The sequence below is a fragment of the Knufia obscura genome (assembly GCF_036327395.1).
Source record: "Knufia obscura strain CCFEE 5817 isolate CBS 148926 chromosome Unknown scaffold_7, whole genome shotgun sequence".
Lineage (NCBI taxonomy): Eukaryota > Fungi > Ascomycota > Eurotiomycetes > Chaetothyriales > Trichomeriaceae > Knufia > Knufia obscura.
This window is the reverse complement of record NW_027042693.1, coordinates 174082-198776: the sequence shown is the minus strand read 5'-3', so window position 1 is coordinate 198776 and position 24695 is coordinate 174082. Positions and strand designations below refer to the sequence as shown.

At 51.6% G+C, this 24695-nt stretch overlaps 11 protein-coding genes across 11 annotated transcripts; 8 read left to right on the top strand and 3 right to left on the bottom strand.

Moving 5' to 3' along the window:
- Nucleotides 1-7: 7 nt before the first annotated feature.
- Nucleotides 8-945, bottom strand: PMZ80_006265 (uncharacterized protein; the record flags this gene model as incomplete). Its single annotated transcript, XM_064874678.1, has 2 exons — nucleotides 8-214; nucleotides 274-945. The coding sequence occupies 2 exons, from the start codon at nucleotides 943-945 to the stop codon at nucleotides 8-10; spliced, it is 879 nt and encodes a 292-aa protein (XP_064729078.1).
- A 202-nt stretch (nucleotides 946-1147) lies between these two features.
- On the top strand, nucleotides 1148-2119 carry PMZ80_006264 (uncharacterized protein; the record flags this gene model as incomplete). The annotated part of the gene is made up of 1 exon (XM_064874677.1): nucleotides 1148-2119. The coding sequence occupies one exon, from the start codon at nucleotides 1148-1150 to the stop codon at nucleotides 2117-2119; it is 972 nt and encodes a 323-aa protein (XP_064729077.1).
- A 638-nt stretch (nucleotides 2120-2757) lies between these two features.
- On the top strand, nucleotides 2758-4014 carry RFC3 (Subunit of heteropentameric Replication factor C (RF-C); the record flags this gene model as incomplete). The annotated part of the gene is made up of 2 exons (XM_064874676.1): nucleotides 2758-2903; nucleotides 2952-4014. The coding sequence occupies 2 exons, from the start codon at nucleotides 2758-2760 to the stop codon at nucleotides 4012-4014; spliced, it is 1209 nt and encodes a 402-aa protein (XP_064729076.1).
- Nucleotides 4015-4495: 481 nt separating this feature from the next.
- Nucleotides 4496-5581, top strand: PMZ80_006262 (uncharacterized protein; the record flags this gene model as incomplete). Its single annotated transcript, XM_064874675.1, has 1 exon — nucleotides 4496-5581. One exon carries the CDS (start codon nucleotides 4496-4498, stop codon nucleotides 5579-5581), a length of 1086 nt encoding a protein of 361 aa, XP_064729075.1.
- A 2699-nt stretch (nucleotides 5582-8280) lies between these two features.
- PMZ80_006261 (uncharacterized protein) lies at nucleotides 8281-10008 on the top strand (the record flags this gene model as incomplete). The annotated part of the gene is made up of 1 exon (XM_064874674.1): nucleotides 8281-10008. One exon carries the CDS (start codon nucleotides 8281-8283, stop codon nucleotides 10006-10008), a length of 1728 nt encoding a protein of 575 aa, XP_064729074.1.
- Nucleotides 10009-11782: 1774 nt separating this feature from the next.
- PMZ80_006260 (uncharacterized protein) lies at nucleotides 11783-12350 on the top strand (the record flags this gene model as incomplete). The annotated part of the gene is made up of 2 exons (XM_064874673.1): nucleotides 11783-12130; nucleotides 12198-12350. The coding sequence occupies 2 exons, from the start codon at nucleotides 11783-11785 to the stop codon at nucleotides 12348-12350; spliced, it is 501 nt and encodes a 166-aa protein (XP_064729073.1).
- Nucleotides 12351-13479: 1129 nt separating this feature from the next.
- On the top strand, nucleotides 13480-16606 carry PMZ80_006259 (uncharacterized protein; the record flags this gene model as incomplete). The annotated part of the gene is made up of 3 exons (XM_064874672.1): nucleotides 13480-14008; nucleotides 14035-14547; nucleotides 14907-16606. 3 exons carry the CDS (start codon nucleotides 13480-13482, stop codon nucleotides 16604-16606), a joined length of 2742 nt encoding a protein of 913 aa, XP_064729072.1.
- Nucleotides 16607-16835: 229 nt separating this feature from the next.
- PMZ80_006258 (uncharacterized protein) lies at nucleotides 16836-17714 on the top strand (the record flags this gene model as incomplete). Its single annotated transcript, XM_064874671.1, has 1 exon — nucleotides 16836-17714. One exon carries the CDS (start codon nucleotides 16836-16838, stop codon nucleotides 17712-17714), a length of 879 nt encoding a protein of 292 aa, XP_064729071.1.
- A 240-nt stretch (nucleotides 17715-17954) lies between these two features.
- On the bottom strand, nucleotides 17955-20810 carry PMZ80_006257 (uncharacterized protein; the record flags this gene model as incomplete). Its single annotated transcript, XM_064874670.1, has 1 exon — nucleotides 17955-20810. The coding sequence occupies one exon, from the start codon at nucleotides 20808-20810 to the stop codon at nucleotides 17955-17957; it is 2856 nt and encodes a 951-aa protein (XP_064729070.1).
- Nucleotides 20811-21201: 391 nt separating this feature from the next.
- On the bottom strand, nucleotides 21202-23091 carry PMZ80_006256 (uncharacterized protein; the record flags this gene model as incomplete). The annotated part of the gene is made up of 1 exon (XM_064874669.1): nucleotides 21202-23091. The coding sequence occupies one exon, from the start codon at nucleotides 23089-23091 to the stop codon at nucleotides 21202-21204; it is 1890 nt and encodes a 629-aa protein (XP_064729069.1).
- A 331-nt stretch (nucleotides 23092-23422) lies between these two features.
- On the top strand, nucleotides 23423-24453 carry GTR1 (GTP-binding protein gtr1; the record flags this gene model as incomplete). Its single annotated transcript, XM_064874668.1, has 2 exons — nucleotides 23423-23616; nucleotides 23670-24453. 2 exons carry the CDS (start codon nucleotides 23423-23425, stop codon nucleotides 24451-24453), a joined length of 978 nt encoding a protein of 325 aa, XP_064729068.1.
- Between the last annotated feature and the right edge of the window lie 242 nt (nucleotides 24454-24695).

Sequence of the window (24695 nt, the reverse complement as noted above, 5' to 3'; positions counted from 1 at the left end):
CAAGTAACTAGCCGGTGGCAGCTTCGGGGTCATAGTAGAAGTACTCATGCGCACCGCTAGTCTTCAAGGCCTGGCCTTCGCGGCATAATTCACAAGGACCTATTGTGAGGCAACCTGACTGTGTCACTAGCTTTTCGTCGTCCGACCAAGTCCTCTCAACATGCCACCAGTGACGAGCGATGACTTTGCGCGCGTTATGGTCGATGAGAACGAACTGTAAGAAGTCAGAAGTCAGATGTCAGATGGTTAGTTTTGGCTATTTTGACTGCTTACCATGAATGGCCCATGCTTGCCATTCCGGTCATAGTCACGGAGGTCCACATGACAGAATCCCCTGTAATATACATCGGTTCCTGCCATGGTGACGGTGTCAATGATATCCAGGAAGTCTGAATTCCACTTGTCCCGGCGCGTATATATCGGTATCACATAATCGATCACCATCTCGTCTAGATCGCCAGCTTGTACGCTGAGTAGTTGATGCTCTACACTGTACGCACCATTGAATCTGCCTGCATTTGTCCATGGTTCCCTTCTTGGCCCTGGGTCTAACCTTGTGGGTGCCACGTGAGAAAGGGTTATGGTGCCCCCAGGAAGGTCATCAATGATGAGTGTTTCGAGATTCATGAAGGGGAACGCCTTCATTCCCTTAGACAACACACGATGCTGGACGGAGAGGCGTTTCACCGTAGACATCTTCTGCGAAAGTGCCCAGTGAGCCGTATCAGGAAGTCGCCAGAAGTGTTCGATGAGGAATTTGATGACAAGATGTCCGATGAAGTAGTACGGCAACGCCTCTGCGCGAGTATCTCTCGAGACAGCGAGTAACCCATCTCTTGGACACCAGATTGTGGGATGCAGGGGGTCGGACGTGCGCCAGTCTTTCTGGACGATAATGGAGACGAAGGAGTCGGAGAAGACCAGTGGATAGATAAGCATCCGCATCTCGGGTGGCAACGCGATGGTAGATGACGGCGACTGCATCTATCCCCGGGTAGGGCGGTCACCGTAACGTCCAGCAAGTCTGGCTCAGGTGAAGAGCTGCTTGTACTGAAGGTCTGTACGTCAGATCCAAGGGTGAGTGGACAAGAATGCCCTTTGATCGTATGGAGAAGCGCCCGTGGACCAACGCCCGAAGTGAGGCAAAATGCGGGCAACAACGTATGGTCACCAGACTAAGATCGTGGCGCATATGGAAGAGGGCTACTATCTCCTTGGACAGGCACTCAAACTTTGTGCAGGCAGTGACGAATGGAAGATTGGTTGTTGTCGTGCGAACACAGCCATGAGGCACGGCCTCGAGGCTTTCGACGACTATTGCCTATTCGCAAAACAGAACAATGTCGCACTCATGGACTCACGCCATGCCGCAGTGCATATGCTTCACACCGAGCTTTCGATTACGTATGGGGGCAATACTCTCAGTCTTCTCGAAGACATGCGCAACGAAAATGGTGATTTCCTTCCACCCGAGCGAGCTCCAATAATGGCGCTGCATGATATTGCTAGATTGATGGCGACTACACGGAGCTGGCCCGATATCCGGAATGTCCAGCGCGCTCAGATCCATACGCTGCGAGCTCGGGTCTACAAATTGCTGGGCGAATTCTTCTGCGCGCCAGGCTTAGAGCAAAAGCATATGGAGTTTTCGAGAAACCTGATACCGAAAGGTGGGAACACTTCGCGTGTAGAAGACACTCGATTTGCTGCAATGCATGAGCACGGGAGCAGTCCAGACAGCCCACTTATTGCCTCCATGGCTGAGTATTACCACGCTGAAATTGCAGATGGCGAAACAGCTAAAGAATGTGGTATCGACGTGGCGTTAAAGGAACTGCGAGAACACCCTTCGAACCCGGACATAAGTTTGCAAGACTTCAATACTGGGCTACAACGAGTGGATCTTGGAAGCTGGAAAGGAGTGTGGCTCGGAGACAAAACACTGGTTGCCATGTGGGGGCTCAACAATATGAGGATGCTGCTAGGCGAGGAGTGTGATTTTGGATTCGCGACCAGAGAGGAAATGAGAGAGGTTGTGATGAGGTATGGACTGGAAGAAGCAGTCGAAGGTAGGCTTGAAGGCTACTTGAGATTTATTTGCCCCCTACCAAGCGACTGAAGTGTGCGTTGAGATTCATCCAGTGGAGATGTCGTAAGGATAAGAAATAATCGGTCACCTCAGGCGAATGACTATGGATGTGATTGAGCGGGTTGGGGGACTCATGAATGTTATTACTACCAGCTTGCTACAAAAAGTTTGATCGAGATCTATCCTACCAACGGTCACCTGTTTGTTTTGGAAGCAGAGGCATGCTTCAGAGCGAACACTATCGGCAGGAAAGCGAGACTGCAACAGTTTCCTGCAAGGCTGCCGAAGAGCGCAGTACACACATCCTGCTCATTGTCGTCGCCCGTTGAGGTACATTGTGTGGCAGGAGTTTTTCGACAGCTAGGTAACTCATACTCGAAGACTATCAGCACATGTAGAGCTTGTGGTGCGGCTTCCAGTCCCTAGAAGTTACTCTGTATCGATGTAATGCCATTTGGCAGTATGGACAATTGTACCAAGAATTGTACAAAGTGCAGAGTCTACACCTCTTAGCCAGCGGTCGTGATCACCATACCAACCTGACGCGTCGGAACGCGTGTCGCGTCTATTTCGCGTTTACCTCATTGCGATTTGTACAGCATTCGACTGGATTAAATAATGTCAAAAACTGTCCGCTAGGAACTGACATTGCCACCGTCACCGCCAGAATGTCGGATATCGAAGATGAAATGGACGTCGACGTCCCGAGCAATGCCAAATCCTCATCCATTCAATTCTCAGCAGCCGGCGATGCTGGTAAACAGAAACGAGTTGTCGCCGATCTGCCAGTGAATATCGGCGACAGCCTGCCATGGTAATCTCTGCTTTTGAATCGTGGTTGAGCTCTTCTGACAATTCGCAGGGTCGAAAAGTACAGACCAAACACACTCGACGATGTGTCTGGCCACCAAGATATCCTTGCAACCATCAACAGATTCATAGAGCACAACAGGTTACCACATCTCTTGCTATATGGGCCACCCGGGACAGGAAAGACGTCAACGATATTGGCACTAGCCAGGCAGATATATGGTGTAAGGAACATGCGCCAGATGGTACTGGAATTGAACGCCAGTGACGATAGAGGTATCGATGTGGTGCGAGAACAAATCAAGACATTCGCGAGTACAAAACAGATCTTTGGCTCGTCCACCCAGCCGGGTACAGAAACGAGTAAAAGTGGCCTGGCAGGCTTCAAGCTGATCATCTTGGACGAAGCAGATGCCATGACTAGTGCAGCCCAGATGGCATTGAGGAGGATAATGGAGAAATATACAGCCAACACACGGTTCTGTGTGATAGCAAATTACACTCACAAACTCAGTCCAGCACTCCTGTCGAGATGTACGAGGTTTCGGTTCAGTCCACTCAAGGAAGCAGATGTGAGGAGGACGGTTGATCTGGTGGTGTCTCAAGAACATGTCAACATTGCACCGGATGCCGTTGACTCCCTCGTCACGCTGAGCAAAGGTGATATGCGGCGGTCACTCAATGTTCTGCAGGCTTGTCATGCTGGCTCTCGCCCATTACCTATGAAAGGCCAGCCGCCACCGAAGGAGAGTGAGATCGTGTACGAGCTGATCACGAATGACACTATATACAACTGCATTGCGGCGCCGCATCCAGAGGATATCAGGACGATCATGAATACGCTACTGAGTACACCAGATATTACGAGTGCACTGAACACAATCAATGCATTGAAGAGCTCGAAAGGTCTGGCGTTGGCTGATATTCTCACGAACCTGGCAGATCAGCTGAATGATCTGGATGTCAGTGCTGCTACCAGGGTAACTTGGCTGGAGGGACTAGCAGAGATTGAGTTCCGACTCAGTGGTGGTGGTAGTGAAAGCGTGCAGACTGGTGGGATGGTTGGTGTCATCCGGACTGGCGCTGAGTTGATGGGCAAGGGGATCAAAGCTTAGAACTGTCCGGATTCACTGAGAGTAGCGGCATGGCGTTCAAGGACTACGAATGCTCTGGGCTCAGATGTGGCAATAGTGCGTGCAAAAGATGTTATGATACCCATGTTTCAAGGAATGAATGAACTCATATTCATTGTGCAAATGGTCCGATCTGTTTCGAGTGTTCGTGGATCGTGCCACGCAAAACATGTCGCGTCGACAACATAGTTTCCTTGAGGAATCTCGCTGTAAAAGTCACTTAGGACCCAACTATCAGATTCATTGCATGTCACCGTGCGCCAGTCCACTCACCCTCACCATTACCTTGACCTCACTTATACTTCACCGTACAAACGTCTGATGCAGAGCACGTGACTCATAGCAGCCTGAAAGCCTTACTTCTGGTCGCATCGAACTACACCAACTTCGACGGTTTCCTGTTCATTGCGCGGGCCGCCATATCCCTACCATTCGCATTGAGGCCGTCCTCACAATCCAAAACATGGCCTCCTCACCGCCCTCGCCATTTCCCGCATCCCTCCCTAACCCCAAGAAAAGACCCTCAATGTCCTCGCAAGTCTCCCAACCAGCATCCAACAAGCGACCCAAACTCCACCCACTACGACAGACATCTTTCCCAGCGCACATCGACGCAAACGCCTACGCCGCCGCGAGCGCCCGCTCAGAAACAGGGAGCGTAGCCAACAGCACCTTCTCCACCGCGAGCAACCACGCAAAAGCAGCACCCCGTGGCCGAGGAAGACCTAGGAAGTCCCTACAGGTCCCAGAGGATGATGCGCGAAGTGCGAGAGATGGTGGATCTACGACAGGCAGGAATCGTGACTCACAGGCGAAGTCTGTGATCAGCGTGACACGTTCCAGCGGCGGGAACAACCCCGATGATGAACCTGATGATGAGGAAGAGGAGGAGGAAGACGTCCCTGAGAACGAGGAGGCTGTCGCGGACGAACAGAAGCGGATGGATGAGAAGATCAATGTGTTGCAGACGCAGATGACGAAGGCGCAGGCTGATCGGTGGAATAATCTGAGGTCTGCGGCGTTGAGTAGTCGGGTGGTGAAACGAATTGTCAACCAGACGGTGTCGCAAAGTGTCACGGATCCTTGCGCTAGGATTGTGCAGTGGTCGGCTAAGGCTCTTGCCACGGAGATTGTGGAGAGGGCGAGGGAGGTCCAGGCTGAGTGGGCGGAGGCTATGGAAGTGGGGATTGAGAAGATGAGGAAGGAGAGGTTGCGGAAAGTACAGGAGAAGGAGGTGGCGTTGGAGGAGAAAGAGAGGAGTGAGAGGCATGATGGTCCTGCGGCTGAAGGGGCACTGTTGGAGCAGGAGAGGCGGGTAATGCAGGATGAGATTAAGAAGCTGAAGAATGAGGCGGAGAAGTATATCCCTAATAAGCATAAGGGAGGTCTATTGCCTGATCATCTGAGAGAAGCTCTGAGGCGGTACAAGGCTGATGGTGATGGAGGAGGCTTCGGGTTTGATGGGCTGAGTCATCCTTTGCTGGGTGTTCAGGGCGCTGCAGCTTGGAGGATGGGCGATGGTGCGTCTGGGCAGCGACTATTCCGATAGACTGTATCGGTCATCAGAGTGTTGCGGAGCCATCTTGACGCTGCAGCAACCTTGATACATTGGTTCACGTTTTTCTATTATGATACCCATTGTTGGCCTGTGAGCGCAAGAAGAATGACTCAAAATCAACTTTACTGAGTCCTCTGAACGAAACGTAACGTAAAACTATACGTCTCTGCGGTAATCCATCGCAAGTTATTTCGTGCATTGTTTCCAGAGTTTCGCTCGCCTCAACTCGTCTTCACATGCTCATAGGGCAGCTGCCATGCATGGTGAAGTCACGTGCTAGCTTCAACTTCATCATTTTCAAGCTGTTGAGCTTTCTTTCTTCTTCATAGCTCCATACCCACTGCCACATCTGTGCTTCGATGGTCTACGCTTCGCTAATGCGATGACTCTTCCATCTCGAGACGCCACAGACATCATGAAGATTGAAAAGAAAATAGGGGGTTCAGCTTGGGCGAGTTGATCACAAGCAAATTCCAAGGATCGGACTTAGAATGCTGTGCGTGTGTAGCCAGCAGCTGGAAAGGTAGGGTTTTGTGGTGAGATGCGTCTAATCTGTTGTTAGTAGGACTGGGTGTTCGAACTTACCTTCAACGACAGTCTCTGCTGTGTCCGCAACCGCGCAGACCAAGACTTCTGCCATTCTTCTCGAAGTCGTGCGCGCTCTTCACCTGTATCGCTCGAGTCAGCACTGCCATCTCGAGACCGCATCATACATACTTTGCAATTCCCTCGACCTGGTTATTCTTTCCCCCCTCTTTGTAGGTACAGTCACGATAAGGAGGACCTTAAGCCGCCAATCTCAGTTCCATGAGTATGGACGTTCTCAAAGTGCTGGGGTTAATGAAGCTCAACAAAACTGGTCCACATCGTCCGACCCCGGGTAAGGGTGGCGGGCATGGCTTGTCTTCCGCGCAAAGAATTGCTCACCAAGTTCTTCTGAACTTGTTCACGGATAGGGCCAACCGTTACAGACAGCACCGATCATGCTACAGAGCTAACAATCACTGAGCCGACGTATCGAGAACAGTATTTGCAGTCTGATCCTTGCACCACCGGGCTTTTGCTTTTCAGATTCGTTTGAGCTTCGGAAGGAGGGGAAAACAGAGCTCGGCATGTAGCGCTGCGAACATGGTCCACATCGTCCGGCTCCCTGGACTACGGAGCGGGCATAGCTTGTCTTCCGCGCAAAGAATTGCTCACCAAGTTCTTCTAGACTTATGTATAAGAGAACTTGTTCACGGATAGGGCCAACCGTTACAGACAGCACTAACAGTGCTACGGAAGCTGATAACATCTGAGGCGCCGAAGCACTCCCCAAACACGCCAGTCCGATCATTACACCACTAGGCTTTTGCTTTCCAAAGTCGCTTGAGCTTGCTGAGGGCTCGTACGAAGAAGGTAAGCGGGGAAGTATCGAGAACCCGCAGATATGGACATCTCTTCCGACGCCCATCGGGTGAGTGAGCACAGCTTGTCTTCCAAGGTAAAGGATTTTCCACCGACATCGCCGCGCAAACAGCGATATCGTTCCAAGGATAGGGCTGGCTGTTACAGAAAGCACACATGATACTAGGGTCTAGGAGGTCCCGAGCGGGGCCATAAGGCAAGCAAAAACAGGAGCCTAGTCCCCATCGTCATATCATGAGGCTGCAGTCTGTCACATCTGCGGAATTCCCGATATCTGAGCGCGTGTCGTGATGTGGGGATGGTATAGTGTGGACAAGTCGCAGATGCAGAGAACTTTCCCGACGCCCTTAAGGTGAGTAAGCACACTGGCCTTTACAGAAAGCACATATGATACTAGGGTCCAAGTACTATCTGAGTCGAGGCTGTGAGGCGTCTCGATTGTCAGGAAACAAGTCCCCATCATCACATCATATGGCTGCAGCCTTTGACATCTGAGCGAGGCCACAATATCGTGGAGTGACCTTTGTCGACCAAGGTGTACATGGGCGTCAGATGTCAAAAGGTGTTCCTGCGAGGTCAGAATCCTGCTTGCTGGTATATATCTCGTCAATCTCAGTCTTCTTCTGCACCGACAAAGATTTTGGCGACTTTTGCTTCGATCGGAATTCAAAGGCTTTGAGGTGTATACGCCATCACCTCCTGAGGTAAACGCTATCAACCCATCGGTGGGCGTCGCAGAGCAATAGGTCGATGTCGAAAACTTGTGTGAAGCAAAGAGAAAGATGACAGCCAAAGTTGCGATCAGAGGATAGAGTATGGAGGAAGATGAGAGATGGGCCACGTGATATGGCCGCCTCAGTAGCAAGTGACAGTCCCACTATGCGTGATCTGGCAGGGAATAAAACGAGATACCATGTCCGTTCTCAACGGTCACTGATAGACCAATCAGATATTGCAACCTTTCAGTTCCCGACGCTCAGCCACGATACACACAGTGTTGATAAGCAACCAATGCGATGGTATCCGGAAGTGCAGCACAGTTTCTGCGTACCCAGCCGGCTGATGCCGCTTGCTTTCACAACAAGCGACAATGTTACTTGCACTTCTACAAGCACTGCACATTATCACAGCCTGTTTGCGGATCAGCCACCCTCAATGGCACCGCTAAATAGCTTAGCTGGTCGTAGCGCAGGTCTTGCGCATCAACCTTTGACTGCGCTTGCCAATGGTCAGATACTCAAAAAGACGGTCAACCAGCGACCTGTTGCCTCGGTCTGTAAATTATGGCTATTGAGATTGGACCTCAGAAGCTTTGCGAGGGGGCACCGAAAGCCAACCAAAAACGAACCCTGGACATTCAGCCTGATATCTCGTCACTGCCAGCTGCGGGCATCTTGCGCTGCGAAACCACAAGCTCTTCCACGAAAGAGACTGGGGTCGGGAACGAGATCGATTCAGTCGAGGGGCACTCAACGCCTTCGATACTGCCTCTCGATGAAACACCGAGTGAGCCTGCCCAGCGAACGAGCTGTAGAGAAGCTTCAGACGAGTCGCGAGCTGAAAAGTTCAACCTGCCGGGAAGTGTGGACGATCGTAATGCCCTGGAACCAAGCGCCCACGATGCACTACCATGTTCGAATACACCATTCTCGCAGGCCGACACGCCACAGCCAGGTTTGAAAGACATCAGCGACAATGATGATGATAACACAAGCTCGAGCTACGAGCCCGAGGACTCGAGGGTTGCAGCAGGGGAGTCAGATTCGCAGTTGCCGCAAAGTTGCTCTCTAAAATCCGAGGCAGATTCATCACAGGCCACTAAGGGCTACAACCAGAAGCCGAACCCAACAGTTACAGAAGTGGATAGAACACCTGACAAATTCGGAACCATTGAGCAGCCGGAAGCCTCATCGTGCTCAAGCCAAGCCCCAGACGAGCGAGCAGAAGCTGCTCAGCGCACAGGCACTGCTACAAGCAACAAAGGTGCATGTGATGCCAAGAGATCGCAAACCACCGACGCTGAGAGAAAAAGAGACGATAGCCCTCCATACGATCGGCGGTCACCGCAATCGAAGGTTGAGTCCCCCTCCCGCAGCTTGGAGCCCACTGTCGCTGGCATTCCAGGAGGCATCGCATATCAGAGCGATCCTAAGAACTACGACGGGGACCTGCTTTTCCGACTTATGGTCGTACGCTGCGTCGAGCATTTCGGAACCACACCAGGTAAACAAGCGCGCTGGACGCAATACTTGAATCGTACACGATCCGTTAGAGTGGATGCAGCTGCCACAGCCAAGGAGATGTGCGAGCTTGCCGAAAACAATGAAGACTTCTGCCGCCACATGCAAGGAGATCTGGCGTTATTATACAAGTATGAAGGTGGGTCCACCTGGAGCTCAGTGAAGAAGTCTGAGCCACCAACCCCTGCTCAAGCAGCTCCAGGCAGCAAGAAGCCACAGCCGTCATGCTTGACTTGTTTGCACAAGGGACGACCTTGCGAAGGTGCTGGTGTTACAGACGGCAAATGCCAGGCCTGCTACAAGACAAGACAGGGCAAAGCACGAGGCTCAGAAGATGAATGCTATTGGGAACAAGAGGAGCTCGGTATTCGGTCCTACGGAAATGCGCAGGACTACTACGGGGCAGCTATTCAAGCAGCTCTCAAGCCGCCGCGGGCCCACAAGAGAAAGCGAGACGAATCAGATTCAGAGACCATTCCTTCGAAGCGAGTTAGGATGGACGACGCCAGCAAATACAAAGCCCTGTACATCCCCGTGTTCGATCCTTCTAAGACTCCCGGAATTCGAATCACCATCAGAAGATATGCATATTACGAACATGGCACAGAAGTCAAGATTGGGAAGCGCGACCTCAGAGTTGACATTGGAAAGTACAACAATCTGAGACATGCACTGATCTTTGCCGTCAGATCAACCATCGAGAAACAAGCCATCTTGAAGAAAAATTTCGGTACACAGCCAAGATACGTTTTCAAGATTCAAAAAACTTGATGGGAAGGAGGCTGAGTTCGACGGGTGGGACCTGGTGCATCTCGACAGGACCATCGCTATCGATGGTGTCTTCCCTGGCCTTGCCGCAATTGTGGAAGTACGACCAGGTTCTCGACCGAGAAGAAAGTGACGCGTATGGGAGGTGTTGGTATTCTGTCCGGTTGAGATTGTTTGGTTTACGCCGCTGCGGAGCAGAAGTCACTCTGAGCACGCATTCGCTGGATTGTCAATTTCTGGTAGCGTTCTGGTTGTATGTAGCATGTTTGCGGCTTGTTGGCTCAGTGAGCCTCAGGCAAGGTCACACCGACTGGTGTTGACGTTGTTGTTTTGTCAATTCAGGTACTGGTGCTGTAACCACACAATACAAATAGTGCTTGATCAAGTCGATATCCAGTTTGTATGACGTGCAGTACATCTGAGCGTGGATCATCTACGTAATTGGTACAGCATACCTGCGGCACGAGCAGTTGTGGGGGGTGGTACAACTTACTTTTTGCTCCGCTACTGGGAGAATCACTCGTTGAGTAACGCAGAGGTACCATCGTCCACCGAACAATAACAGAACTCTACCAGATGTCGCCGAGTTCCTGGCTGCATGTATTCAAGGCAGGAGGAACTCGGAATCTCAATATGCCGGGCATCGGAATCCCGAAGGAAAAGCCACAGGACGCAGACCTGCGGACTCCAGTACCGTCCCGATGGTGCGTGAGACTTAGCAAGCCTTGCCTGGAATCGGAGAGCGAGAGGAGGTAACACTGCTTTTGTGTTGACAAATTTTCGGCAGCGTCTAACATTGTCGATACCGGTTTATCGAGACCTCGAGACCCCGATATAATCATACTCGGTTGCGTATGGTTCGAAGTCTCGCCAAGACATCTATCTAGGCATAGCCTAGCCAAGCACTTCGACTATCGATAGCGGGTGGTTGCTTCAAGCTGGTAGAGACCTCGAATATAGCCTAGTGCAATCCTAAACTGGCTAGCCTACCTATAAGGTGTGTCGAGACGAATCTCGAAACCTCGAAACAAGAGGTCAAAGGATCACGATACTGTATCGGGTTTCGAATATGTTAGACGCTGATTTTCGGACCTGTGGTTTCTATCCTTGATGGCAGTTCAGAAGAAGCGCGCTGATCGAAAATGCTGAAGAGAGGCGGTGCCAAGTTCATGTTCGGTGAGCCTTAGAACATGAGTGCACAGAGCAGATTGAAGCTGTTTGTCGAGGGATGGGATATGGGACAAGTAGACCAGCTATCCCCAAAATGAGCCATCGTCACAGGATGAATAGTATGACAGAGATCCTCGGGATAAGTGATACCTTGAAGCAATATGGAAGAGAAGTCGATCTTCGCGATGGCCAATGTGAACCTTGGAATAAGGTTGACTCTTGAGAGTGTCAGGGTACCTTGAGTGTACCGGTGAAACAGGTTACAGGCTTACTAGATCTGCTCGCTTGAAGGGTGTGCTGCGGGATTGAGATTTGTATTGGATTGTGCGTGCGACTTCTCGCGCCGTAGTACCACGGACGGGTTCTTTCGGCTCGAGAATGCCAACGCTCTGGTCTTGATGCTGTGACACAGAAGCGGTAGCGATCCCAAATATCGGTAAGGTACTCGGACAAGGCAACAGCTCGGCCAAGGAGGCGTTGACTTCTATAAGGGATGAGTGGTACCTTCGACTGTCGTCTGCCTCGTAGTCTATCTTACCCTTCTTCAAGCCCAGAAGATTCTCCAAAGTTCATTGTTTTTCCAACAACCAATCCAACACAACCAACGATGCATCTCCAACAACTCCTCCTCCCGGTCGTCTACCTAGCCACCTTCGCCCGCGCCGGCAGCGTCTGCCTCTCCGTAATGGACCACCCAAAAGACGGCCAAGTAGACAGCAACTACGAATTCACCGCATTTCCGCCCGGTCACGCTTGCGACAGTGGCTACCTCATGAGCGGTGGTGGCAGTGTCCTCAGCAACGTCGTGACTCAAGCCAATTTCTGCGATAGCCTGCCAATCGACATCGAGGTCTGTGGGACCAAGGCGACATTGGTGAAAATTGATGATGCGGCGCCGTTGAACGGAATGCCCAAGAATCAGCGTTGTGGTGTGAGGTTGCAGATTGGGAATACGGTATGTCGTGGTTGAGTGTTGATGTGGTGATGGTTGTTGAGTGCGGTGCTAATATCTGTGCGTATAGATATATGGTGGACGGCGATTACCTGAACTCAAACCGGCGGGTCAAGAGATGTGCAATAATCCTAAGCCGCAGTGTCCTACCAAAGGTGATGGGTACTACATCGTGGGTGGTAAGGTAATCTTCGAGAATGTGCCGATGTGTGACAATGTATGATCATGTGGGATCGCGCAGGCAAGGATGAGGTGCTGTTTGGGGCGTACGAATTGTAAGCTCATAGCTAAGGTCATCGTTAGGTGGCATTAGATGAAGAGAATGCTGGGTTGTTTATGACTGTGTGGTACCTGCTCTGCAGCTGTGGTTCCTAAAGCACTCATGCTCGCATCTGAATGCTTAGCTTGCTTTGCAGAGCTGGGTATACATGTTGTTGTCGACTGTATTGAGCATTTTTGGATGATTACATGTAGCTTTCCAGGGTCGCTCACTCACGAGTCGCGACCCGCGTCCCATGGCTCGTGAGCATTGTATGTACCCAATAGAGAACAGCGGGGCAGCGCCAGACTTCGGGCTGATAGGCTCGTATGTCATATGAGACGGCGGAAGAGCTGTTCGACGAGCTCGCTACTGCACTTTTGTTCGAAACGTTATGGGCAGTACGTGGCGAAGCTCCGAACATGGTAGCGTACCTTCCGTGTCACGTGATAGATACACTACTAGCCTTGTCGTCAGCCGTACACAATAGCTACTGTTGCGGTACATTCTTCTTAGATTCCTGTTCACATCAGACCGCGACTGATGCAAGACTTTCAGGCAATGTCCGACGTTGTGGAAACATATCACAGAGGCACGATATTACTCCCTGACGTTATGGTATTCAGGTCGTGCATTCTTCGGCTTGTTCGTCCCTCAGATTGTGCTACGTGGCTGTGTGAAGAGAGCTCGTCCTCACGGTGGTAGCCTAGGTGCACACTGTACAGGTCCTGTAAGGCGCGATGTCGAGCTTCTGCATCTGGTAAGCGGCAGATGGATTGATCGTCTGCTCCTCTGCATAGGTAGGTGAGTGTGATACATGGCAGGATATTCGTCAGTTTGTTCCGTGCTTGGGTTCGACGCCGAAATGTTCGTTCACGTCTCCCTTAACTCTTCATCCACAACACATAGTTGGTCTACGGAAAGTGTTGGATTTAGAATCGACACGGTGAAAGAAGCCTTCAAGCCGACCTCGTTTGAGACACCCATCCCTTGTGTTGCGGAAGCATGGCGAGCGCAAACGCAGCCGTCCTATACATGGATCGTGCCAACCCAGATAACTTCCTTGTCCTCGCACACAATCAAGCCCGTCAACATGGAGGCTGTTCTCCTGGTCCTCATGGGCGTACAGCTCTGCGTTGCGGATATATCCTTCCCTCGAGGGGCGCTCCAAGTCGACCACTCGGTATTCCTCCCTGCTCAGGGAGTTGAAGCAGTCAAGTCTCCCGAACGGCCTTCCGAAATTTCTCTTCCGTCGAATGCATCCAACCATTCGAGCTCCAACATTGTGGACAGGAGTGCTGGCTTACTCTTCAGCGAGAAGCTCTCTTTGTTCACTGACGTCCTCACATACGACCCTTGGAGTTATTTCGAGTTCATCAACTTCGATACCGGGCCCCTCCAACCCAACGATGAGAGGAACATGATCATAAATTCATTCCTCGCAATTCAGCTTGCACTGTTCCACAGTATCGAAGTGCTTGCCGGCGAGATGCAGAAACCTTCACCTGACAATCCTTCATTTCTTCGATACTTCAACCCCGAAGATCTCGAAACTGTCTATCAGAGGCTCGTGCTCATCTTGGCTGGCATCGGTGGCCAAGCACCATATCTTGACCAACTTCGTACATGCAGCATATATGGTCCCCAGTACCGCAAGATAGAGCTCGCGTATGCAACCACCCCCGCGATCCGCATCCAGATTGCTACAAGCCCGATTCGGATCAGTTTGCCTATGTCGATACCTACCTCGACGCGTTGGGTGTACGAGTGTCCTACATCACTTTTTGTCCTATCTTCTTCGACCAACCGAAGCTATTTATGTACGTCCTTCCTGGGAGATTTTGGCCGACCATCCAGAAGGGATGTTACCTGAAGGACGATGAACCTAGTTTTTCTGCTGCAGAGACTCTGCTTCATGAGCTGTTCCACGTCAGCTCACTCACATTACTCGCTTATAGCGAACGGATCAGAGATTGGAAAGTCAATGTTCCTGACATAGGCGCCCAGGAGGCTTACGGCGCTTTTTACGCCATGCATATGAAGGACTGGGCCATGGAGGGCAAGAAACCATTGCAGAACGCTGACAACTATGTGTACACCGTCTGGGAACTGTACTACAAAAAGCGTTATGGCTTGGGTGACTGGCAGGATCCGCCTGAACGTGCTACTGATGCTGCACATGATCCATGCCGGCCATGATCTGCATCAGTCGCGGCTACAGGGGTGAAGATGGGCCTGGCACCAGGGCTGGGCGTCAGGCGATTCTGTTGAAGGACTTTCAAGCTTTAAACTTTTAGATAGACGCACACGGCCCATACAGGCATACTACAATGACAAGGTTCACATATCGCGAGGATGGATTAGCAGAATTCCGTGATGATCTCTCTGCCTAAGCCTACCCATGCACATGGTCGGCGTGTCCCTCGTGCTCATGTAACGCGTGTTGTCCGCTGCGTTGCCTGGTAACGCGTTGTTCTCGAAACAGCCTAGCTTTCCACGCTAATACTGCACATCATTCAGGGAGCGCCTACGACAACTACCTCCAATGGATCTACTCCGAATCAGATGGTCCTCTACTTCAACATTGTGACCTACTCCCACAGTTCGCTGATTGGGTCACCAAGGACGATTTGCTCAACAACATGGCGAAAAAGCGAAATCGTGACGAGACACCAGTCCACCGAAGCAAACGGCTCAAAGGCGATGACGAGCGCCATATTGACTTACCTCCCTTGCCTCAAGAAATCTTGGACAAGATCGTCGCTGATTCGATCGAACTACCCAATCAACCCCACTACGGATTCTATCTCACCAATGCGATGGACGTAATGAGCAAGAATCCATTCTTGAAAGTCAGCGAAACTTACCGGAAGACGGCACTCGACACGATAGCTTTCGGTTGTATCTGGATCGAAGTAGTCTCTTCCGACGATGAGTACGCCAAGATCTATCAGCTCTTGAAGGAGCGCTCGGCACCACTTAGCAAGTATTGGCAGAAGCAGTTACCTCAAGACCGTCCGACTATTTCCTTCCACATGGGATACCCCGGAACATGGAACCATAGCGATCAAATCGTCTTTCCCTACAGCTATTATTCTTTCCTTACGCTCATCACCGAGCTGAAATCGAAAGGACCAGACATGAATGTCCAGATCGAGTGCCGGCAGATACCTCGATCTCTGCAGTCCACAATGAACAATCAAATCCTGCCCCTGATCAGCACATTGCGTTGCATGGGCAGCATCCGCTTATCTGGCGTGGACCTGCCAGACGCAGTACACGAAGAATTGCTTGATCAAACTTTCCCCGGGCCCGAGGAGATCCGAAAAGACGCAGCATTTGCGATCGGTGAATCACATCGCCTGCGCGAGTTGGGCTTGTTCGATGAAGCTGATCTTCTGCCTTTAGCCTTTGGGCCAGTCCTCATGGAATACTGTAGTTCGGGAGTGCCGGTTCCGCATCCAGAAGAATGGGCACCTGCACTGGCGCGTCCGGGATGGACCGAAGACCAGGATGCCAGTGCACAAATCGAGACTAGGCGCGCGATCCTGCTGAATGAGGTCAATGCCTTTGCAGCCTTCAGGCGGCTCAAGCAGGTCTACCCAGCTCTAATACGTAGCGCGGCTGAGTGGGTCCAATTCTCGGGTACGATGGACTTACAGACCAGATGGGTCGAAGAGCCTATGTTCACATGGTACGGCGTTCCTGATCGCGAAAGAGCACTATGGCACTTCACAGCGGGCGCTGTGTGTGAAGACCGCGCTGAGGGACGCATGCAACAGCTCTACCGACTTACTGGCAGAGACTTGGACGATTTCTCTTTAGACGAAGCTATCATAGAAGCTACCTCTGACGCGAGTCCTATCTGGCAGGATGCTCTGACTCATTTCGCTTGCGCATTCAAGCTTGACCCCGACAATGAAAATTACAGAAAATGCATGGCAGATTGCCAGAGCATAATCAGAACATGCTTCTACGAGGATGCTTTAGCCAGCGAAGTCCTAAGGCACCCTTATACCGACATCAGTGGGCAGGAAAGGGTGTGGGTCGGCCTAGAAGAACCATTAGACGAATGGGGTATTGAGAACCTCATGTATCTTCCAAGAGCTCAGCGGCTATGCTACGAGAAAAGGGCGCTACCTTGGGACAAGGATGGCGATAAACTGGCCGCGGTCACCGGCATGGCGAGGCCTCCGAGGGTCTATGGCAGCGCAACATGATTGACCGAACACAACTTGCTGTGGACACTGCAGCATATGCCTTTTGGCATGCAGGTCTTTGTTAAGTACACAATGGTCGCCTGCTCTGAGCATGACCGTCGTTGTTTCTACACAAAGTACAAAGACAGAGAGCACAAGGAAATTGGTGCCGCATGGTTTACACGTGTTTTTTCCATCACGACACCAAGACATGACACTCCACGTGTAACTCACAAGCAATTCAAGAACAATGGCACACAGCATGGAACCATACCTCCTACGACGCTCGATCTTCGCAGACCTCGAACCGAACATCGGCGTCCATCTACGTCCAGAACAAACCGTATGTCCCATCTGTCTCAACCCGCTGGCGGGTCACGCAACGCTAACGCACACAGTAGCCTGCAAAAACAGTTTCCACCGCCAATGCATAGAGACATGGCTCATCGGAGCAGAAGAAGACAGAGAGACAGGACCATGTACCTGTCCAGTCGACCGACAACCCTTCGAATGCAGGAACGGCGATTTCTGGGACCTTATGCCGCGTGTTGACTGGATGATCCTCAATCGACATTACAACAACGCTGTCGTTAATCCTGGACGCGTGCCGTGGGCACGCACGCAACCTTGGCCAGGAATGATATCCATGAAAGACTTCATGAAGGACAACTACTCGATCTGGTACTATGGCCAGAATGTCAAATGGATTGATATGCTGAACCTCAATCTCAGTAAGCCGGGCTATGATCAAGAAGAGTACTTGCAGATTCGACTTGCAGAGCATCTCATTCGCAAATTTGTCCCTTACACGAGGCAACGCATGGGCAGCTTTACGACCGCCATCTTTGGTAACGCACCAGATTGGAACTTCAGTGTTTGGGATAGGTGGGTTGCGCCTAGGCTGGATCCTGAGCACCGGCAAGTCGTGGAGCTGACGTTTCGAGACTGGGCGATGTTCAACGATGAGAAGATGCTTGCTCGATTTGAAGATAAGCGAAAGATTGAGCTGTTCGATGAATGGTATCTCAGTCTTTCCAGCGGGGAGGCAAGCTACGAGTTCATAGAATTTCCTCCAGACTATTTGGGCTTGGGTAATGCGGTGGCGGACCAGGTGGACGCTGCGCAGTAGGTAAGTACGACGACTCTAGAAAGCGATGATGTGTAGACGAGAATGACAGCAACCACTGTTTGCACAAAGCCAGTCAGGCAGTTGCATTCGAGCCTTGCAGGATCAAGCTCGTGGTAACTATACTACAGAAAATCGTTACGAGTGATTCTCAACGTTCAGTCCGCGTTTCTATGCAGCTGTCGTCGCGTGTCCTGACTCATACTTAGAGCTCGCCAGAAACGAGTTCGACAATGCAAACATTCACTCCAAAACCTGAAATCCCCTTCTCAACCTCCGCTCCTCCTCTTGTTCCTTCCTAACCTCTTCCTTCCAAGCCTGCATAAATCCACTCACCCGCTCCTTCTCCTCCCTCCTAACATCCATTTCCCGTTTACTCGGCGGATAATGCTTCACCGTCCACGGACTCCCCTGCTTACTACTCCCCAAATCCAACAACTCATCCCCACCCTCCTCAACACTCAACGCCCTAATCCCCGCAACAACATCATCAAGTCCATATTCCCCCTCCCTCTCCAACACCGGACTCCTCCCCCCATTATAGTCCGCAGGCGGCAACGCCTCAAACGTCTCACTGTCCTCATCCACATAGCCACTCATCAACGCCCTAAGAAACTGCTTCCGAAACACCAGTCCCCTCCTCACCGCCTCCCTAAGCACCAACTGATCCGGCCTTATCAAATACATCGGTTTTCGGCCATAGCCCCTTTCCGCCGCACTCACGACCCTCTCCTTCCTCTTCGAATCATACGTCAGTTTCCCCCAGAACTCGCGCTTCAGCAGTCCCACCTCCGCCCTTGGAATCCCAAACACGCTCTGACTCGCAGCATGCTCCTCAGCGCTCAACCCAAGTGGAACCCATCCACCTCCAATAGCACGCTCCCCACTCTCGCCCTCAAGTTGCAGCCCATATCTCGTCCACGCCCTCAAAATCCCAACCTCATCGCGCCAGTCCCGTCTTTGCAGGACTCTAACAAGCGTATCAAACCCATCACACGCACTCAGCACCATCTTCCTCACCCCATCCCTCTTCTCCCCACCACACGGGTCATTAAGCAACATATCGAGCTTAACAATGAACACCAGCGTGTTACTCAGATCATGCGGTGTGAAGAGGGTGCCACTCTGCGTGTATGCGATTCGACGCGGGTTATCGGGGATATCGAGGAGGAACCAGAGTTTGTGGAGCGTGGAGATTAGAGAGGGTGTGTGGCGGACGGAGGGGTGGGAGGGGAGTGGAACGCCGTGGGCGGCGAAGAGCTGGTAGATTTGCCAGAGGGACTTTTCGCGGTGGAGGGCCATGTGGAGGTATGCGAAGGTTGGGACTTTGCGGTGGACTGGTGGGATGGTGGTTGGCTTCGGTGGTGGAGAGGTGGAGTCGTGTGTAGCTTGTGAGTTGGCGGCGGCGTGCGTCGGTGGGGGTGCGGGTTTGATGTTGATGTTTGCGCTGCCGCTGCTAATGCCGTTTTTGTTGATGTGGACTGTTAGTGACTCTGTGCCTGCTCGGAGGGCTGGGTCAGGCTGGCAGAGCCGCTCGTAGCAGCGCCAGGGGTAGCAGCGTGCTGCGTGGGGTGCTTTGAGTGTTAGCTGGTTTAGGATTATCGTTGTGAAGCGCTGGTTGGCGATGACGTGGAAGTCCTTGCTGATGCTGTATAGGTTGATGAGTGTTTGGACGGGTAGTTGGGCGGCGAGGAGCAGACAGAGCTCGGGGTATAGCAGGATACCATTTCTGAAGATGTTGAAGGTGGAAGAGCCGCTGTGTTGGTAGATGTAGTCAGGAGTGGCGAGGGAAGAAGGTGAAGGTCGCTTGCGCTTCAGGTTGCGGCGGGCGTAGAGGTATGCGTTGGGTAGGCGATTCGGGGCGGTGTAGAAGGTTTGCGGAACCCTATCCTCATCTTTGCGACTTTGATCGGTCATGCCGCGGAGGTGTCGGCGAATCTTTTGTGGCCTTGGAGTCGAGGATTCAAGATCAGCGACTTCGATATCATCTTCGTCGTCGTGTTTGACACGTGCACCCAATGGTACTCGTTCTTTTCGGTCGTGGTTCAGGACAGGGACATCGCCGAAGATTGTCTTGCTTGGTGAAGACTCGTCGTCTTCCGCATCCTGCGCGAAGAGATAGGCTTCTGTTCTGTCAGGAATGCTGTTGTTGAAGACCTGTGCTGGAACACCAGGGTTATGATGACTGCTGCGATAGATTTCGGGTACCGATTCGGGCACCTCGACCCGAGGACGCACGAAGTTGGATATATTTGTGATTGGAGAGGCACTTTCTAGGCGAGGCGGTGGTATTGGCTGTTTCGAGTTGAGTTTGAGATGATCTAGCGGACCTCTGGAAGATTGTGGTTGGGGCTGAGGTTTTCTCGCAGAATGCATCTGCTTGTCCTCGGCGTCGGTAAGTGGTGTGGCAGCCTTGAGGTGTTTCCGCTTGCTGCTGTCTTGGTGTTCGTCATCGAGAAACTGCTTGACAGTCATGCCGCTTTTCGCAGAGGTGAGATGTTCCTCGGGTACGCGATTCGACTTCGGTTGGGAGTCAAGGAAAGCATTTCGTGCGGCTTGCTGCAGCTGCGATTCAGTGGACTGGACATGTGTTGCTTGAGGTCCAAATGTGGCACCAGACTTGCTTGGTATTGGGTCGCGAGTATCAAACGTAAATTGCTGCGATTGAGCCTCTGATGGTTGCTTTGCAATGACACGGTTGTTCGCTATGACGGTCTTGCTCTCGAATTGCTGAGTGCCTTTGAGGTCGTCGATACCAGTGATGCCTCTCCTTCTCTTTGTCTTAAGTGCTCGTTCATGGTCATCAGCTTCTACATCGTCTTGCACCTCCTCATCATCTTCGGCTTGCGCAACAAATCCTGCACTGTCTCCGTTAGGGCTCGTTGAGGTGTTGACTTTCAGCTTGAGTTTCAATGATTGAGATGCAGCAGGGTCAGCAATCCTGGATAGTATCGGCACATCATCCTCAAAGTCGTCGGCCTCTTGATGGCCCGTCTCTTCAACGTTCTTGGCCTTCTTTCTGCGACGAAATAGAGCGTCGACCTTCTCTTTGCCTTTGACTAGTAGGCGCAGCTTCCTTGGTGGGTTGTCGTCGACCATCGTTAACTACCATGTTAGTCTTAGCAAATACCCGTGATGCTCGTGAAGAAGATTGTAGTTCGAACGGTGGTTAATGTTTGCAAAATGGTGTTTGGGTCACGTGCGACAACAATGGGAAGGAGTGACAACTAGGGGATTTTAGTGACACCGAGTATCGCCCTTCCAGCCCCCAGTAGCATTGTAGTGGCCGATGCCTGGTCGAACAGCGTTCTATCAGACTTGTAGGCTTGATCGGGGGCTGCGAGGCGTACCGAGCTACGGCAAAGTGCGCGAGCATGACCACAAAGTTAATGAAGATGCTGACAGGAGAATTGCATGATAGATTGAAAGAGCGGCGTCCTCCACATGTACGCCCTTCGCACATCAAACCTAGTAAAACACGATCGAAGGATTAGTTCCAGAACCAGCCTGGCCTTTCCGGCTGCTGGTTAGCCGCTTTCGCCGCCTGAGAGATCTCAGTCGATTCCTCTGCCTCTTCTCTACCATCAGCAAATCTCTTTCTCAATGTACGCCTCGTTTCAATTGATCCGTCAGGCAATGTCTTCGATGTTGTCCTTGTCATAGTGGCCACAATCGACGACTTGACCCCATCGTCTGATGACTCGGTGGAGGTGGAACTGATCATTTTTGTCCTTTGCTCCTTATCCTTTTCATGGAAATCTGGCACTTTGTGCTGCAACTCAGCAGATTCGTCGTGAGCATCTTTGTGCGCATGATGCTCTCTCCTTTTCAAGTCCCCACGGGTGTCATGAAAATCATCGCTGTATCCCTTGAAGTCTTGATTTCTGGCCAGCTCGTTGTACCCCGCGGCAAGATCATCTGCATTAGGTTCTTCGAATGCAGACCTTGGGAGACCGAGCATCATACCAACAATCAGAGGGACGTTTGGAACGGATTGCGGATATTCATCCGTCGCGCTGTCTCCGAAGGAATTGGGTGTCTTGCTCATAAGGCGCATCAAAGTCTCAGCGCCAGACATAACTGCGTCTTGCTCTTGTTGAGCCAGTTCGACGATTTCACCCAGCTTCCTCTGCTCTTCAAGTAATAATGACTCCCTCTGATGCCCTTGAAGATCCTCGTTCGTTCGATCATTTGGTCTATTTCTTGTAGAAGCCGCCAGGGGTATGTGCCTCGCCCTTTGCATTCCGTCATGCCCAATTGTGGGCCACCAGCTCCAGCCACCTTTGGGTGCGGCCCAGGGACAAGCCGCCTTGCGGTCGCTAGCCCAAGCGTTCTCTTTGTTCAGCCTCTCGTACATGGAAAGTTCGGTGCCATCATCAAATTTTCTGAGCTCGGGACAGTTTTCGAAGCCCCTTTTCCATTGTTCGTTCTTCTTTCGGATCTGCCTTGAAAGCTGTGCCAGATCTTGCTGTTGTTCTTCATCCAACTTTTCGTAAACATCAAGCTCGGAGTCCGCGCCAAGAGCTTTGAGTTCTGGGCAGTTGTTGAAGCCTCGCTTCCATTGTTCACTCCTCTCCCTGATCTGCCTCGAAAGCTGGGACAAAACCTGCTGCTGCTCTTCGTCCAACTTCTCATAAACATCAAGCTCGGTTTCGGTGCTAAGGTGTTTGAGCTCTGGGCAGCTGCGGAAACCTCGCTTCCATGTGTCTGCTCGTTCCTGTGTTGACAGTCCGTTTGCATGTTGAACTAGTTGAAGATTTCGAGGATCCTCCCAAGTTGTTGTCCGATCAGTGTGGTTGACATAGTATGGACATCCGCTCCTTGCTGTCTTGGTCTCCCAACCATGCGGCATAGCAATTGTAGCTTCGCTTGGGATTTCTTTGGTGGCTGTACCAGTAGCGTGCTCTATGAAGTACCTCTTGCCATCAGACGTTGTCGCTTGTATCCACCCATCGGGAATTATGCCTTCGTCGGAAGAGACAGGCTTGGGAGCACTGTTGATAGTGCTTTCCACCAACCGCTCTGGTGCAGCGTCCTGTGCCTTGCGAGCCAGCTCAGCAGTGGCATGTTCTATCCTTCTCCTGATGTCCTCGTGGAAGCCCTGTCTCTGGTCTTCCAATGCCTGCATGTCCTTCTCGAACCGCTCTCGAAACTTCATCCTCTCATCCGCCAAATTGAACATTTGTGGAAGTCCTAGGCTGTTCAACCCTTCAAACATAGACGCTACCTGCTTGTCTGCGAAGCGACGGAACTCTATGAAGGGGTTGCGGTCCTCTTGACGACGTTCATAGGGTGTCTGATAGGTGGCGTAGGGGTCCATTGGAGGAGGAATGTACTTCTCCGAAGCCGATATTGGTTTCTCGTTCTCATTGTCGGCCATTGTGCGTATGCTTCGTGAAACAACTCTAGGCGATAAAGATCGATGGTACTGAGGACAAGAGACTAGGAAATTGAGTCGAGCTCGGTCGAGGTAGTGAGATACATGCGGTCGCCTGGAGGCCCCCAGTCAATGATGTCTGTTACCACTTTAGGACTAGCGCAAAACGCGTGATAAGCACCTCGGCGCGGGGAAAGCACGATAGAGAGTGCAAATGGAGCAAAATGCTGGTCGCAGCTTCTGGTTTGAGCTTTTGTCGAATTATTCCTGGTGGTGAGTAGTTTGTGGTGTGACCTTGTGCTGGCGAGCAGAGCATCACTACTAGACCAGCAATATGGATGCTCGCAAGAGGAAAAAGAAGGTCTTGCTGATGGGCAAATCCGGCTCTGGCAAGTCGTCAATGCGGTCCATCATATTCAGCAACTACGTCGCAAAGGATGTCCGCAGACTAGGCGCAACAATCGACGTCGAGCACAGCCATGCCCGTTTCATGGGAAACTTGACCTTGAACTTATGGGATTGCGGAGGGTAAGGAAGAAGAAGATTCAGCTTTTACATTTGCGAGCCTAACTGTACGAAAGACAAGACGCATTTATGGACTCGTATCTCAACACGCAGCGCGAGAACGTCTTCAGCGATGCCCAGGTGCTCATCTACGTCTTCGATATTGAGTCCCGAGAAGTCGACCGCGATCTCGATACCTACGCCGCCGTAATAGCAGCCCTCAAGCAGTATTCTCCCACGGCCATGATTTTCTGCCTCGTCCACAAGATGGATCTCGTCCAGAGCGAACACCGCGAACGTATCTACGAAGAACGCTGCAAAATGATTTTGGCCAGGACCGAAGGAATGAGTCTCGAGACATTTGCTAGCAGCATCTGGGATCAGACGCTTTACAAAGCTTGGGCCGGCATCGTGCACAGGATGATCCCAAACCTGGTCGTGATAGAGAAGTTCTTGAAAGCGTTTGGGCAGCAGATCTCGGCCGAAGAGATTGTCTTGTTTGAGAGAAGTACCTTCCTTACTGTTACCAGCGTGGATAATACGCTTCCGAACAGTAGCGGCCCCGATGATACCGCCAATCCGAACCCTGACCGACACGAACGCATCTCGAATATCATGAAGTCCTACAAACATACAGTCGCACGATCCACGAAAGGGCCGTCGTCATCCTCCGTCTCAGCTGCTGGTTTCGTTCTCTACAAAGTGCAGACTCCAAGCTTCAATGCCTTCTTAGCAAGATTCACCGAGAACACCTACATTGCTGTTGTGGTGCCTCCTGGCGAAGCCGCGTTCAACTGTGCTGTTCTGAACACCATGATGGCCAAGGGTGCCTTTCTGAAGAAAACGGGAGTTGAGGGTTGAAAGCCACAGATCTACGAGAACATCTTCATACCACCATTGAAGCCTGATACGGCCCTGCGCAGCATGTCAGCTTATTATCATACACATCGGTTGCAGAATCTTAGCAGAGCGGGCACGCCCAACAAGTGCAGTATCGACTCGTCGATTTGACTTGTTGCGACGCTGGCTCAGTGACATAGACCAGCTAGTATGTCGACACAGCACGTTTATGTTATGGAATAATCCTCTGCATCTCAACAGTC